This window comes from Podarcis muralis, chromosome 4 (assembly GCF_964188315.1).
Source record: "Podarcis muralis chromosome 4, rPodMur119.hap1.1, whole genome shotgun sequence".
Lineage (NCBI taxonomy): Eukaryota > Metazoa > Chordata > Lepidosauria > Squamata > Lacertidae > Podarcis > Podarcis muralis.
This window is the reverse complement of record NC_135658.1, coordinates 4,195,238-4,209,960: the sequence shown is the minus strand read 5'-3', so window position 1 is coordinate 4,209,960 and position 14,723 is coordinate 4,195,238. Positions and strand designations below refer to the sequence as shown.

The following is a 14,723-nucleotide window of genomic DNA, read 5'->3' as shown; positions in this document are numbered from 1 at the left end:
CAATATATTCCTTGCCGCAGCTGTGGCGTACATAAATAGCCTTTGGTCTGTTTTCTTAACCTCCTTCCCCATCAAACCCAACAAAAAAGCCTCTGGTTTTTTGGGAAAGGTATATTTAAGTACTTTCTTAAGTTCATTATAGATCAACTCCCAAAAATTCTTGACTTTATCACAAGTCCACCATATATGATAGAAGTCTCCATCCACCTTTTTACATTTCCAGCATTTCTTATCCCTCATCCTATACATTTTCGCCAGTTTTACTGGTGTCAAATGCCGCCAGTTCAATAGTATGCCTAAAATCTATATCCCATTTTATCATTCCTTCTTTCACCTCTTCAACTTTTGAAACCATTCTAATAACAAATCATATATCCTAGATAGTATTCTACCTCTGCCTTCCACTAATTCTAATTGAAATCTTGATTTTTATCCTGAAACCCAGCTTTCCTTTTATCCTCACTCAATATATCATTCACCTGATGGTATTGCAACCAACCTGTAAACATGCCTTCCGTTTGATCATATGGTTTACGTTTTAACCCTTGTTCCGTTTTTCTAATAATTTCCTCATATTTACTTTTTTAACTGTCAATACCTCTATTGGTGATATGCACCGTGGGGTTTTCCTTTGCATTAAATTCTTGTTTCTTTCCCATAGTTCATAAATTGACCTTCTGATCACATGGTTTAAAAAACCTTTACTTTTACCTTATCATACCACAGGTACGAGTGCCACCCATACCTGTTGTCATGACCTTCTAAATCCAATAGGTCCGTATTTTCCAATGTTATCCATTCCTTTAACAATACGAGACAGGATGCTTCATAATAGAGATTCATACCTGGTAAAGCAAATCCACCTCTTTCTTTTTCATCTATCAACATTTTCATTTTGATCCTCGGCTTCTTTCCCTGCCAGACAAATCTTGACACTATTTTTTGCCATTCTCTACATTGTCCTGTCCTTTTAATCACTGGAATTGTTTGGAATAAGAATAGCATTCTAGGTAAAACGTTCATCTTAATCACCAATATTCTGCCCAAAAAGGATAATTTCAACTTGTTCCAAATTTCTTAATCCTTCTTAATCTCTCTCCATGTGGTTTCATAATTATCTTTATACAAATTTATATTTTTTGTTGTCAACCAAATTCCAAGGTATTTCACTTTCTTAACCACCATAATTCCTGTCCTGTGTTGCAATTCCTCTGTCTCTTCTTTATTCATATTTTTTACTAGCATTTTGGTCTTATTTCTATTGAGTTTAAATCCTGCAACTTTTCCAAATTCCTCCATTTTCTCTAGGGCTTTTTGTACACTGTTTTTGGGTCTTCTAATGTTAAAACTAAATCATCAGCAAACCTTGTTACTTTAAACTCTTTCGATCCCACCTTAATACCTCTGATTTCTGACACTTCTCTCAAATTCTTGTTTAATACCTCCAAAACTGTAATAAACAACAGGAGCGACAAAGGACACCCTGCCTGGTACCTTTAGAGATTTCAAAGTTGTCAGACAAATTATTATTTATAATAAGTTTGGCTTTTTGTTCTGAGTATATAGCCTCAATACCTTTCAAAAACATTTCTCCTATTCCCATTGTTTTTAGGTTTTCTTTCATAAACCGCCATGAAACATTATCAAATGCTTTCTCCGCATCAATGAACACCAAGGCCGCTTGTTTATCATTTCTAGACTCCCAAGTACTCAATTATAGTCACTATGTTCCTAATAATGTCCTTCAGTTGTCGCCCTAGTAGGAAACCAGCTTGATCTTTATGTATTACTTCCTTTAAAAGTTTTTTTAATCTGTTGGCCAGCACATCCACAAATAATTTATAGTCATTGTTCAATAAGGAAATAGGTCTATAATTTTTAACACTCAAACCATCTGTATCTTTCTTTGGGATTAAACTGATGTACGCCTCTTTCCAGGTATTTGGAATTTTCCCTTCCTTCAAAATGTTATTCATAACCTCACACAGCACAGGTAATAATGGTCCACATAGTGTCTTATAATATTTTGCCGGAATGCCGTCAGGGCCTGGAGCTTTCCCTATCTTCATTCTCTTTATCGCCTTCTCAATTTCTTGTTCTGTAATTATCTGGTTTAATTGTTCCTTTTCTCCTGGGGGGATCTGCTGTAATTGATGGCTTTGTATATAATTTTCTGTTTTCTTACCATCTTCTTTCTCTTTCTTATACAAATCTTTATAAAATTTCAGAAAGGTCTTTCTAATTTCTTTGGGGTCTTCAATTATCTTTTCTGCCTCTCTTATCTTACAAATTGTGTTTTGTTTTTGTCTTGCCTTTAATTGCCATGCCAATAATTTTCCAGTTTTGTTGGCAGATTCAAAATTCCTTTGTCTCATTGTTTTCGTTTTCCACTCTACATCCTGACTCACCAACATAGAGAAGAACTGAGTCTACAACAATTTAATATTTTGTCTTATTAGCTCATCTTTTGGTTTTATTGTGAGCAGTCTCTCATTCTCCATGAGATGGGACAGGATTTCTTCTTTCTTCTTCTCCCTTCCTCTTTTCTGAAAACTGTTCTTTTGGATCAGGAATCCTCTCATTACAAATTTGCTTGCATCCCATACTGTTTCAATGGGTGTTCCTTTGTTTAAATTCTACTTTTGCCCAATATACTATCTTTTGGTCATTGAATAAACTTTCATTCATCTTCCATCTGAATGATAAAAGGTATTTTCCTTTTAACTCCAAATATAACGAATTATGTTCTGATAATGTCCTTGGGAGAATCTCAATTTTGGAAATTCTTGGCACCAATTCTTTAGAAGTCCAAATGTAATTTTTTCTAGCAAAGCTTTGATTTGGATCTGAAATGAATGTGAACTGTTTTGTTGTGGGATTTCTAAGTCTCCAAATATCTGTTAGCCCCATAGTGTCTGATATATCAAAATATGTTTTTGGTAGTTTACCTTCATTTGTGTCTCGCCTTGTCGTTGATCTATCCAAATCTGGAATAACCACACCGTTGAAATTCCCCATTACTATCACTCTCTGATCCAAAAATTCTGATAATGTTCCATTGAGCTTCGAATAAAAGTCGGCTTTTGTGTCATTGGGTGCATAGATTCCCACAATGATTACCTTTCCCCCCTGGAACGTAATATGCACTATCAGCACTTTCCCCTCCTCATCTTTATAAATTAATTTTGGGTCATATTTCTCCTTTATATACAATACAACCCCTCTTTTCTTGTTTGTGTCTGAGGCAATAAAGTATCTCCCCAATCTTTTATTACTTAAAACCCTCTTATGTTTCCTTCTGACATGTGTTTCCTGTAAACAGGTTATATCTAAATTCCGTTTAATCAAGACATGTTCGATTTTGTGCCTGCCTTTTATTTTTATTTTTAAGTCCATTCACATTCTATGAAAGTATTTTCAGAGCCTTTTTCTGGTTTGTTTAAGTCTACTATCAAACTTAGGGGTCCTTGTTATTATTATCCTCTTCTTTCTCTTCTTTCTCCTCTTCTTCCTCTTCCTCTTCTTCCCCTCTCCTTTTCTCCTCTTCAGACTGGTCCCGTCCTGGTCTTACCTTCTCCACTTTTCCCAACTCTTTATCATATCTTCTGGAGAATTTTTCCAGATTCTGAAGGCTACTTAGTTTGAACCTCTTGTCTTTGTAATTGAAGGAAATCCTTCTGGAGATTCCCATCTATGCTGGATTCCATTTTGCTTTAACTGGCCAACTGGTTGGTGGCAGCGGATTAGTGGTGTACGGGTCAATAGTCCATGAGATGACTGGGGGCTCCGTACGAACGCCACAGCTGGCGCCATAGATTTCTGATTGGGTTAATGTTTGGGCTATTCCCAAGCCATTCCAGCAGTGCAATAGGATTATCTTTAAAGCACCTTTTGCACACAGCATGGAACATTCATGGAACTGAATCCTGTTGAAATAAGAAAGAAAGAAAGAAAGGAAGGAAGGAAGGAAAGAAAGAAAGATTTGTATAAATATATATAGAAATGCTTCAGTATCTGGGAAAAGATCACTTGTGGAATGCTTCAGTTTGGGCTCTACATTCCCATTAATGATTCAAATTCTGCCCACACTTTTGCTGTCATACAACCCCAGGTCATCAAACTACAGTGGAAGCTTTACTTACAACCATAATCCGTTCCAGAGGTCTGGTCATAACCAGAAACGTACATAAGTAGAGGCACCCTTTTCCGTAGAAAGTAATGGAAAAGTGAATTGATCCATTCTAGATGATGAATAATACCCCAAAACAGCAATTTAACATGGATTTTACTCTCTAACAAGACCATAGATCCATAAAATGAAGGCAATAACCAATGTACTGTACAATAAAATAAATAAGACAGTATTGTTGATGAAAAAAATTAACGTTTTTTCCCCCTTACGTGCACTGTGGATGGGTGGGCTTATCTGGCTACAAGCTGGTGGTAGAGCAAGGGTCAGTAAAGAGCTGATTCACTTTGGCCAGGCCAGGTTCTTCTCTAGACTTCCTCAGGTTGGTTTCTCGGCAGGGTTTGGGGCTGCAGTGCGCCCTGCTATGCCTCTTGCAGGCAGCACCTCTTCCACAGATTCAAGGGTGGGATGGGGGCCCTCTCCCCAGCAGCAGAGGCCTCAGCGCTGCTCTGCAGCTGGCAGGGAGAGTGCCAGTAAACTGAAGGCCTCTCCCCGGTGGCAAAGGTTCCATCGCTGCCCTGCAGCCGGCCGGGCGAGCTCCGGGCTGCTGGCAAGACCTCTGTCTTTAGAGGAAAGTTCATAAGTTGAAGCGCCTACTGAAGGTCATAACTGGAATGGTACAAAAGTAGAGCCGTACGTAAGTCAAGGATCTACTGTTTCCGGGTGTTTCACAGTCGGTGTAATGCAAGTAGGATGTAAATGTTCTCTGATTCTTCTCCTTGCATGTTTCATGCCATCACTACCAAGCAAGGAGATTTGGGTCTCATCGCTCCAAATAACACTGTCCCATTGTTCCACTGTCCAGTTAACATGGGTTTAATCTTTTCAACCTTTGCTTGAGAGATAACAATGGCTTTTTCCTTATAATTCTAACATTTAGACCAGTCCTTGCACTTAACTTCACATTACATTGCACCATGTCATCTTGTATACACCCAGATGATTTTTTTCTGTCATGTAGGGACAGTCTCTCCATTCTTCATTCTTCAATCGTCACTTGCCTTTGTGACCTTTTCCTGCCTTAACCAGTCTGATTTTGTAGTGACTGAGTCTCCTTATACCTCTTCAAAAATATAGAAAGGGCAGCTTTGGTTATGTTTTTCATAATCATTCATCTAATTTCTTCATAACTGTAGCCTTGTTCACCTAATAGTACAATCTTACATCGCTTTCTGGGTGACCAGTCAACGCTTTGTGCCATTTCTATAATTTTATTATGTTTTACAACCTCACTAAATGAAAGAACACAAAAAACGAACTAACTTGATAGCAATCACATAACACTGAAAATGTCAACCAAAGCAAGTTGTGCTTCTATTTTTGGTTATTTGGCTATAACGTTTGATAAAATACAGGTAATTGAAGAAACTTTGTTGGATTGCTTTCTTGATTAAATTATCTTTCCATTGATATATAATTTTATGATATTACTCCAAAAGAAGTGGTGTTTTGAGCCATCAAACCTCTGAAATACACTTTTTTCTAAAAGGCTTCCACAATTTTGACCACTACTGTATATCAAATAAAGCAACATTCAACAACTCATCAGAATCTTATAATAAACAAACAACACAGGTAATGAACACACACCCAATTACCTTCAGTTCTTCTCCATTTGTTCCTGAAGGCTCTAATCCCTTTTTGTTTCCATTGCAGATTGTGATGAATTGGAAATCGAGAACAAAGGTGACCACGACAAAATCCCGAGGGAGGAGACGCCACATAAAAATTTGGAGTATGGAAAAAACTGCAGTCAGAGCTCCCATTCCACTTCCCATGAACAAAATTTCATTGGAAAGAAACTCTATCAGTGCATGGAATGTGGAAAGAGCTTCCGTCAGAGCTCCCATCTCATTTCCCAGCAAAGAATTCATACACGGGAGAAACCGTATCAGTGTGTGGAATGTGGAAAGAGTTCCAATCTCACTTCCGATCAAATAATTCATACAGGGGAGAAGCCCTACCAGTGTGTGGAATGTGGAAAGAGCTTCAGTCACAGCTCCCATCTCAGTTCCCATCAAATAATTTATACAGGGGAGAAACCCTATCAGTGTGTGGAATGTGGAAAGAGCTTCAGTCACAGCTCCCATCTCAGTTCCCATCAAATAATTCATACAGGGGAGAAACCCTATCAGTGTGCAGAATGTGGAAAGAGCTTCAGTCAGAGTGCCCATCTCACTTCCCATCAAAGAATTCATACAGGGGAGAAACCCTATCAGTGTGTGGAATGTGGAAAGAGCTACACTCATAACTCCTCTCTCACTTCCCATCAAAGAATTCATACAGGGGAGAGACCCTATCAGTGCATGGAATGTGGAAAGAGGTTCAGGATGAGCTCTGATCTCACCAAGCATCAGAGAATTCATACAGGAGAGAAACCCTATCAGTGTGTGGAATGTGGAAAGAGCTTCAATCAGAGCTCCTCTCTCACTTTCCATCAAAGAATTCATACAGGGGAGAAACCCTATCAGTGTGGGGAATGTGGAAAGAGCTTCACTGATAGCTCCTCTCTCACTTCCCATCAAAGAATTCATACAGGGGAGAAAACCTATCAGTGTGGGCAATGTGGAAAGAGCTTCAGAAAAAGCTCCTCTCTCACTTTCCATCAAAGAATTCATACAGGGGAGAAACCCTATCAGTGTGTGGAATGTGGAAAGAGCTACACTCATAACTCCTCTCTCACTTCCCATCAAAGAATTCATACAGGGGAGAGACCCTATCAGTGCATGGAATGTGGAAAGAGGTTCAGGATGAGCTCTGATCTCGCCAAGCACCAGAGAATTCATACAGGGGAGAAACCCTATCAGTGTGTGGAATGTGGAAAGAGCTTCAATCAGAGCTCCTCTCTCACTTTCCATCAAAGAATTCATACAGGGGAGAAACCCTATCAGTGTGGGGAATGTGGAAAGAGCTTCACTGATAGCTCCTCTCTCACTTCCCATCAAAGAATTCATACAGGGGAGAAACCCTATCAGTGTGGGGAATGTGGAAAGAGCTTCAGAAAAAGCTCTGATCTCACTAAGCATCAGAGAATTCATACAGGGGAGAGACCCTATCAGTGCATGGAATGTGGAAAGAGGTTCAGGATGAGCTCTGATCTCACCAAGCATCAGAGAATTCATACAGGGGAGAAACCCTATCAGTGTGTGGAATGTGGAAAGAGCTTCAATCAGAGCTCCTCTCTCACTTTCCATCAGAGAATTCATACAGGGGAGAAACCCTATCAGTGTGGGGAATGTGGAAAGAGCTTCACTGATAGCTCCTCTCTCACTTCCCATCAAAGAATTCATACAGGGGAGAAACCCTATCAGTGTGGGCAATGTGGAAAGAGCTTCAGAAAAAGCTCCTCTCTCACTTTCCATCAAAGAATTCATACAGGGGAGAAACCATATCAGTGTGTGGAATGTGGAAAGAGCTTCCGTCAGAGCTCCCATCTCACTTCCCATCAAAAAATTCATAAAGAGGAGAAACCCTATCAGTGTGTGGAATGTGGAAAGAGCTTCACTCAGACCTCCAATCTCACTTCCCATCAAAGAATTCATACAGGGGAGAAACCCTATCAGTGTGGGGAATGTGGAAAGAGCTTCAATCAGAGCTCCTCTCTCACTTCCCATCAAAGAATTCATACAGGGGAGAAACCATATCAATGTGTGGAATGTGGAAAGAGCTTCAGTCAGAGCTCCAATCTCACTTCCCATCAAATAATTCATACAGGAGAGAAAGGGACGTGGCACACATACAGAGATTAGCTGAAGAATCAAGAAGGGAAATGGAAATTAAAAGACTGAGGAAATAAAAGATTATTTGCAGAGTTGGTTATACTACGAACAATTACATGGAATGTACAAGGAAGATAATAAGAAAGCATTTAGTTATACATTTTCTAGATTTCAAAAGGGAGTTACAGAAGAAGTGAAGCAGCTGAAGAAAGTGTATAATATTTTGCTAGAACAGGAAACAAAAGATGAGGAGGAAAAAATGGTCATGATCAAATGGGCACCAGATATAGGACATAACATACAATTTGAGGACTGGGGGAAATTGTGGAAAGTAGATTTGAAATTTACAGACTGTTCTCTTTTGAAAGAAAACTATATGAAAATGATGTATAGTTCGTATATTACACCAGTACTGATAGCAAAAATGTATAAAACTGGGTCAGATATATGTTGGAAATATAAAGAAAAAGAAGGGACTTATAATCACATGTGGTGGGAATATAGAGAAGTTTAAAAATTGTGGGAAATGATATATAATGAATTGAAAAAAATGTTCAAATTGACATATGTAAAAAAAACCCAGAAGTATTTTTGTTAGGGATTGGAGGACAAGACCTGCCAAGGAAAAGAAAGAATTTATTTATGTATGCTAAAACAGTGGCGAGAGTCTTGTTCGCAGAAGGATGGAAGAATGAGGAAATCCCAATGAAAGAACAGTGGCCAGAAAAATTGGTGACCTATGCGGAATTGCCCAAATTGACATATAAACTGTTTGAAAAGGACAACTGTGACTTCAAGGAAGAATGGGAACTTTTTACAAACTATCTAAAAAGACATCAAAATAAACTGGAGTCCTTGGCAGGTTTTGAATAAACAGCCATTAATTTATTAGTTGAACACATGATAGATAAGGCAAGGATATGTACAATTTTATAACATGCAGAAAACAATATATGCAAAGAAATCAGGGAGGGGAGCTGAGGGTAGTCCATGGTGGGTGGGAGAGGGAGGGAAGGGGGGAAATAATGTAATTGATTATGAGGGTGGGTAAATTGTTATGCTGAAATTGTTTAATAAAAAATATTTTTTTAAAAAAAATTCATACAGGGGAAAACCCTATCAGTGCTTTGAATGTGGAAAGAGCTTCAGTCACAGCCACAGTATAATTTTCCATCAAAGAATTCATACAGGGGAGAATCTCTATCAGTGTGTGGAATGTGGAAAGAGTTTCAATCAGAGCAGCAAACTAACTTCCCATCAAAGAATCCATACAAAGGTCGGCAAAACCATTATACAGCTTTAGGAGCCGGGCAAAGGGTTAAACCATAGAACCTAGGGCTTGCCGATCAGAAGGTTGGCGGTTCAAATCCCTGTGATGGGGTGAGCTCCCATTGCTCGGTCTCTGCTCCTGCCAACCTAGCAGTTTGAAAGCACACCAAAGTGCAAGTAGATAAATAGGTACCTCTCCGGCGGGAAGGTAAACGGTGTTTCCGTGCGCTGCTGGCCACATGACCCAGAAGCTGTACATTTCATAAAGTGAGATGAGCGTTGCAACCCCAGAGTCGGTCACGACTGGACCTAATGGTCAGGGGTCCCTTTACCTTTACCTTTAAATCCACACCTTTATAAGCAGGCCTTTTGTTGATTGACATCTAATGCTCTTTTAACATGGTGTTTTGTGTTTTTGTGTTGTAACATTCCTGAGACCTGTGGGTGTAGGGAATAGGCGCCAACTCTTAAAGGCCTAGTAGTCTTTGTCCCACCCCCAATAAAATATTTAAGGATGCCACCCCCCACTTTTTGGTGTGTTTTTTTCAAACACAACCTTTTATTCTTCTGCAACTTGCCATACAATTTCTCTTTCAATTTGCCCTCTTAAAAAATAAAAAAATAAACGCACAAAGGTCATGAGAAAAACAAAATACCGTATTTTTCTCTCTATTACACGCAGATTTTTTCTCCTAGAAAGGAAGGGGAAATGTCTGTGCGTGTTATGGAGCGAATGTGGGGGGGGGGTCCCTGGAGCCGATTAGGGGAGCGCAGGAACAAAAATCAGCAAAAATAAATCATGCGTTGTGTCCGAGAGGGAAACCTGAAAAGAGGAAGTTGCAGCTTTCCTGCATTCTGCCTCAGGGTCTTACTGCCCACCCTCCTCTGTTTCGTTGCTGTGTTTGCTCAAACGGAACAAAGAGCAGGGAAAGCCCCTCCCCTCCAGGCAAGCAGAGGGGAAAGTGTCGTCTCTGTGCTCCGTCTCTGTTCTCTGGTACTGCTGGGGGAGAGGGAGAGAGGGGGGGAGGGAGAGAGAGAGGGGGAGAGAGAGGGGGGGGAGGGAGGGAGGGAGGGAGAGGGAGAGAGAGAGAGATGGCTGGCTTGGGTGGGGGGAAACTTTTGCCTTTCTTTCCTTCCGTTAAATCCCTCTCCTGCATTCTTAGCCAGCTGCTTCTCTGCACACCCCTCTCATGTCCCTTCTTTGTTTTTCCTTCGTTCCCCACTTAAAATGTGGTTACAAAGCATAGATCCACATGGATCCTCAGGATCTTTGCATTGGGTCACCCCAAATTCACCAGCAGATCTCATAGCATGTCCATGGCTACAGCCTGCACCAAAAAAATCACGCACCCACAGTTGCCTGGGGCTGCAATGGTGCAAAAATGTGGTTAAAAAGCATGGATCCACATGGATCCTCAGGATCTTTGCATTGGGCCACCCCAAATTCACCATCAGATCACATAGCAGCCTGCCCCCCTAAAATCACACACCCACTGTTGCCTGGGGCTGCAATGGTGCAAAAACGTGGTTAAAAAGCATGGATCCACATGGATCCTCAGGATCTTTGCATTGGGCCACCCCAAATTCACCATCAGATCACATAGCAGCCTGGCCCCCTAAAATCACACACCCACTGTTGCCTGGGGCTGCAATGGTGCAAAAATGTGGTTAAAAAGCATGGATCCACATGGATCCTCAGGATCTTTGCATTGAGCTACCCCAAATTCACCATCAGATCACATGTCTGTGGCCACAGCATGAAGCACAAAAATGATACATCCACTGTTTCATTCAGAATTTTTTTCCTTGTTTTCCTCCTTTAAAAACGATGTGCGTGTTATGGTCAGGTGCGTGTTATAGAGCGAAAAATACGGTACAAGAAAATACAAACATGGACAGGTCCCATCTTTGCGGGCAAAATGGAAAAGTTGCTTTGAAGCAGGCTTTCCCAAACTTGGGTCCCCATCAGCTGCTGGACTACAGTTCCCATCATCCCTCCCCATTGGTCCTGCTAGCTAGGGATGATGGGAGTTGTAGTCCAAAAACAGCTGGAGACCCAAGTTTGCTTTAAAGGGAAAGTAGGCTGTCCTTGTGACACCCTCTGTTGGCCAAAAGCACTGCCCCAGAATCTGAACCACCCCCAGTACTGCTAATTGGAATTAATAGAGCGCAAAACTGAAGTTTGATCGGCACTTCAACCTCTAGGGAGCTTCTAGGTGCTTTCTGCTCCACCTAGAGTACTCCACCTAGAGTACCCACAGAATTGTGGCTTCTACTGGCAACAAACATAGGAGAACAAATGAAAGACAAACACAATGGGCCGGGAAAAAACCTGGAAAGGGCCATACCAAATGGACATCCGGTGTGAAGAGGTCACTTTCCCCACTGCTGAACAATGCCACAGGTAGAGGAGATGGAATGCTAGAAGTGTTCTCCAGGGCAAGGAGAGCTGCTGAGAAATTGAACTACGGGTGCAAAATATTACTTTTTTAAAAAGTCGCTGCCATTATAGGCATTGCCATTCTAATGGTGTGCATGCATCCTGTGATTGATAGTGCAAGGCGGGCCTTACCTGGCCCTCCACCAATATTTTATACAAGTCAGCACCACTGGGTTGGGTGGTTTACAAATTAAATAAAGACATAAATCACATTCCTTTGCACATGTTCCAGCTTGCCAAGATCCTCAGTTATGCTTTTTAAAATTTATTTGCCCTTCATCTGAAAATTTTACATTACAGACATACAGGATGAAAGCATGGCTTTCTCAAAAACAAGACAAGCGAGAGAAATCTCTCCTTTTCTCCTTTTTTTAAAAAAATGATATTTATTAAATTTTCTAACAAGAAAAAAATTACAAAAATAGTAAAAAAATAATACAGAAAGTACAAGATAAAAATAGCAATGAAAAGTAAAAGTAGTTAAAACTAAATCCCTCTTTCTATTATCTTACCACTCATTTACTTATTGTCATGACTTCCTCACACCTCCCTTTTTTGTATTCCATTTTGTATTCTGAATCGTTCTTACAACTCCGTTGTAGGTGACACACCCTCTTTTCTGTTGTATGGTAAGAAATTAAAGGTACATTTCTTCCATGTTTTTGGGTTTGAGGCTTGGGTCCTTGTGCCAAAAGCCAAATGTAGGACAGTAGTAGGACAGTAGTCTATGTCCTGGTATTGATTTCCAGTATGTTAGTACAAATTCAAGAGGGGAGTCAGGGTCCCTCTGGGATTGGGATGGCTTCTGTGAAGCCTTCCTCCTAGAGGGAGCCCGCTCATGTTTTGAAGCTTGGGTACCCATTTCTTAAATGTGTGTCTAAGATAGAAAAAGTGAAAAGAGGGGTAGGTAAGGGTTTCAGTTAAGGTATATAAGGGTTTTTCCTACTGTTTCTTCTATCCTCCGTTAGCTAACAATATCACAAGTCCTGAGCTATCTGGTTTTTTCCCCAGAGCTCCCCTACCTATCATTGCAAACTTAAGAAAGGGACCCTACTGGATGCCAGAGCAGTGTGATGCCAGCTCAGGTGTCCCCTGGATAGAGTTTTTTGATCTGGAATACCCCCCTTGCTTTCAGAAGCGGGCTCACACACGATACACGTGTTACGTGACTTGACTGGTGCGGCTGGGGTAAGGATAGAAAGACGGTCCCTTCCAGTCCCTTGCTTTCAATAGGACACCTGTTTGCAGAGCCAGTCCTCTCTGTCTTATTTTCAGGTTCCTAATGGGGTGGCTGGCTGGAAGTTCAGAAAAAGAGCTCCAACCCCTTGCTTTCAGTGAGATGCCCATTGCGGTGAGGTGGGTTTTTAAGCTGGTTCTCTCTGTCTTACTTTTGGGCTCTCAATTGGTGCAGCTGGCTGGAGGTTTTAAGATAAAGAGATAGAGCTCAGAACTCCCTTCTCAAGTTGAGCAGTGGTCCAAGGTCTTTCTCACAATCTAGACCAAGAGAAAGGTAAGGAAGAATGATAGATAAGAGAGCAGAGAATTCAGTTGCCAGGAGATCACCACTCCCTTCCCACCAGTGCACTGGATTTTAACCTATACTCACGCGTCTTCTGTTGTGATTCCAGGATTGATGAATAAGCCAGCTGGATCTTCCCTTGCTCCCTGGCTGGGCCCCCCAAGGCTAGCTGATTACTACCCCTGAAGATGGCCGGGGGTCCAAAAGGATTTTCCCAGGCAAAAGGGCCCATGCTGGCTGAAGATTTTGGGGGCCCCAGGCAGCCATACAGGAGAACCGCAAGCCCCACATTGGTTGGGCACCAAATGTTACGGAAAATCTAGGTGTGAGTCTGCTCAGCCACCTAGCTCATCGGGCACAGCCCGTGGGTCCCTGCAGAACAAAGAAGGAGTCCAGCCACCAACCAGAGCAAATTGCTGAAGATCTGAGTTTATTGCGCAACAGGTTCAAAAGGAGATTGAACCCTGAGGATGGGGTGACAAGGACTTTTATAACTTCCCACCATCTCCCAAGCTACAGTTTGAAAAACACCATCACTACATCACTACTACATCATCACTACATCAGAAAAGGGGAGGGTTATACATGATTAACATATGGGGTATGTGGGGGTGAACATGCAAATACAGGATATGCATTGAAAAGCACATTCTAAGCACCTACAACAAGAAAACAATAGGACCTTGGTTTGCATAGTCTGCCACCTGGGCAGGCCTGGAGGAAAGAGCTTGGCCAGTGATTTGGCATCAATAAGTTCTTTCCTGTGTGTACGTGATCCCTCCCTCGGGGGATTATGGCAGGGACCAAGCGGTTTCCAAGTCCTTTACCAATGAAGCAGATTGGAGGTGGAATGGAGAGAATTGGTGAAACTGTTGCAAGGAGATAAGGAATACCTGTTACCCATTCAAGATATGCTCAACAGACACAGAATCAACAGACACAGAAATAGAGGGGGGGGGAGTAAAAATTTATTGCTGAGCAATAAAGACCCAGTAGAATGGTTTCCAGTGACTGGGCAATGAGCCCTGGGGGCTTTGGGTTTATATAGCTTATTCCAAACAGCATTAAACATTACTGTCAGGGGTTCAGGAGCAGAGGGACAGGAAAGGGAGGAATTAGAGACCGAGGGAGAGGAATCCGAGGGAGAGGTCAGCGATGATAGCCATCCGAGGTCTCTAAGTCTCTCCAGTGAATCAGAGGATTCACAGAAAGGGGCTCCAGTGGTCAGAGCTAGGGGGTTGCCAGAAGGAACACCCCAGGAAGGAGGGGCCAGAGGGGACTCAGAGAGCAGCAGCTGGAAATCGGGACCAGCTTCCCCACCGGAGAGCAGTAAGGGGGAGGAGTCCCAAACATCGGCAGCAGGCAGCTTTCCGTCAGCGGAAGGACATGAGTCAGGGTTAGCCACGCCTGCATCAGAGAGCGAGGAAACGGTCAAAAGGAAGGTCAGGGGCAGCGCGCGCGCGCCAAGTTCAAATGTACAAGAGGGGAGCGCAATGAGCAGTCCGGAGAGGGAGCCGGGTCCCAAAGCCCGCCGAAGAGAGGGGGAGGAGTCCGAAGGGTCCGCTTCCGAGGCGTCCAGGAAGGAAG

General features: G+C 41.9%; 1 protein-coding gene across 1 annotated transcript; it reads left to right on the top strand.

Moving 5' to 3' along the window:
* Positions 1 to 4,871: 4,871 nt before the first annotated feature.
* On the top strand, positions 4,872 to 9,212 carry LOC144327433 (uncharacterized). Its single transcript, XM_077926771.1, has 3 exons — positions 4,872 to 4,877; positions 6,052 to 7,916; positions 9,016 to 9,212. The coding sequence occupies exons 1-3, from the start codon at positions 4,872 to 4,874 to the stop codon at positions 9,209 to 9,211; spliced, it is 2,067 nt and encodes a 688-aa protein (XP_077782897.1). The 3' UTR covers position 9,212.
* Positions 9,213 to 14,723: the final 5,511 nt, after the last annotated feature.

What these genes read in the sequence shown, in the direction of transcription:
- LOC144327433 (XM_077926771.1), top strand. An exon ending in CATACAGGAGAGAAAGGGAC is followed by an intron (nt 7,917 to 9,015) that starts GTGGCACACATA and finishes AAATTCATACAG; the next exon opens with GGGAAAACCCTATCAGTGCT.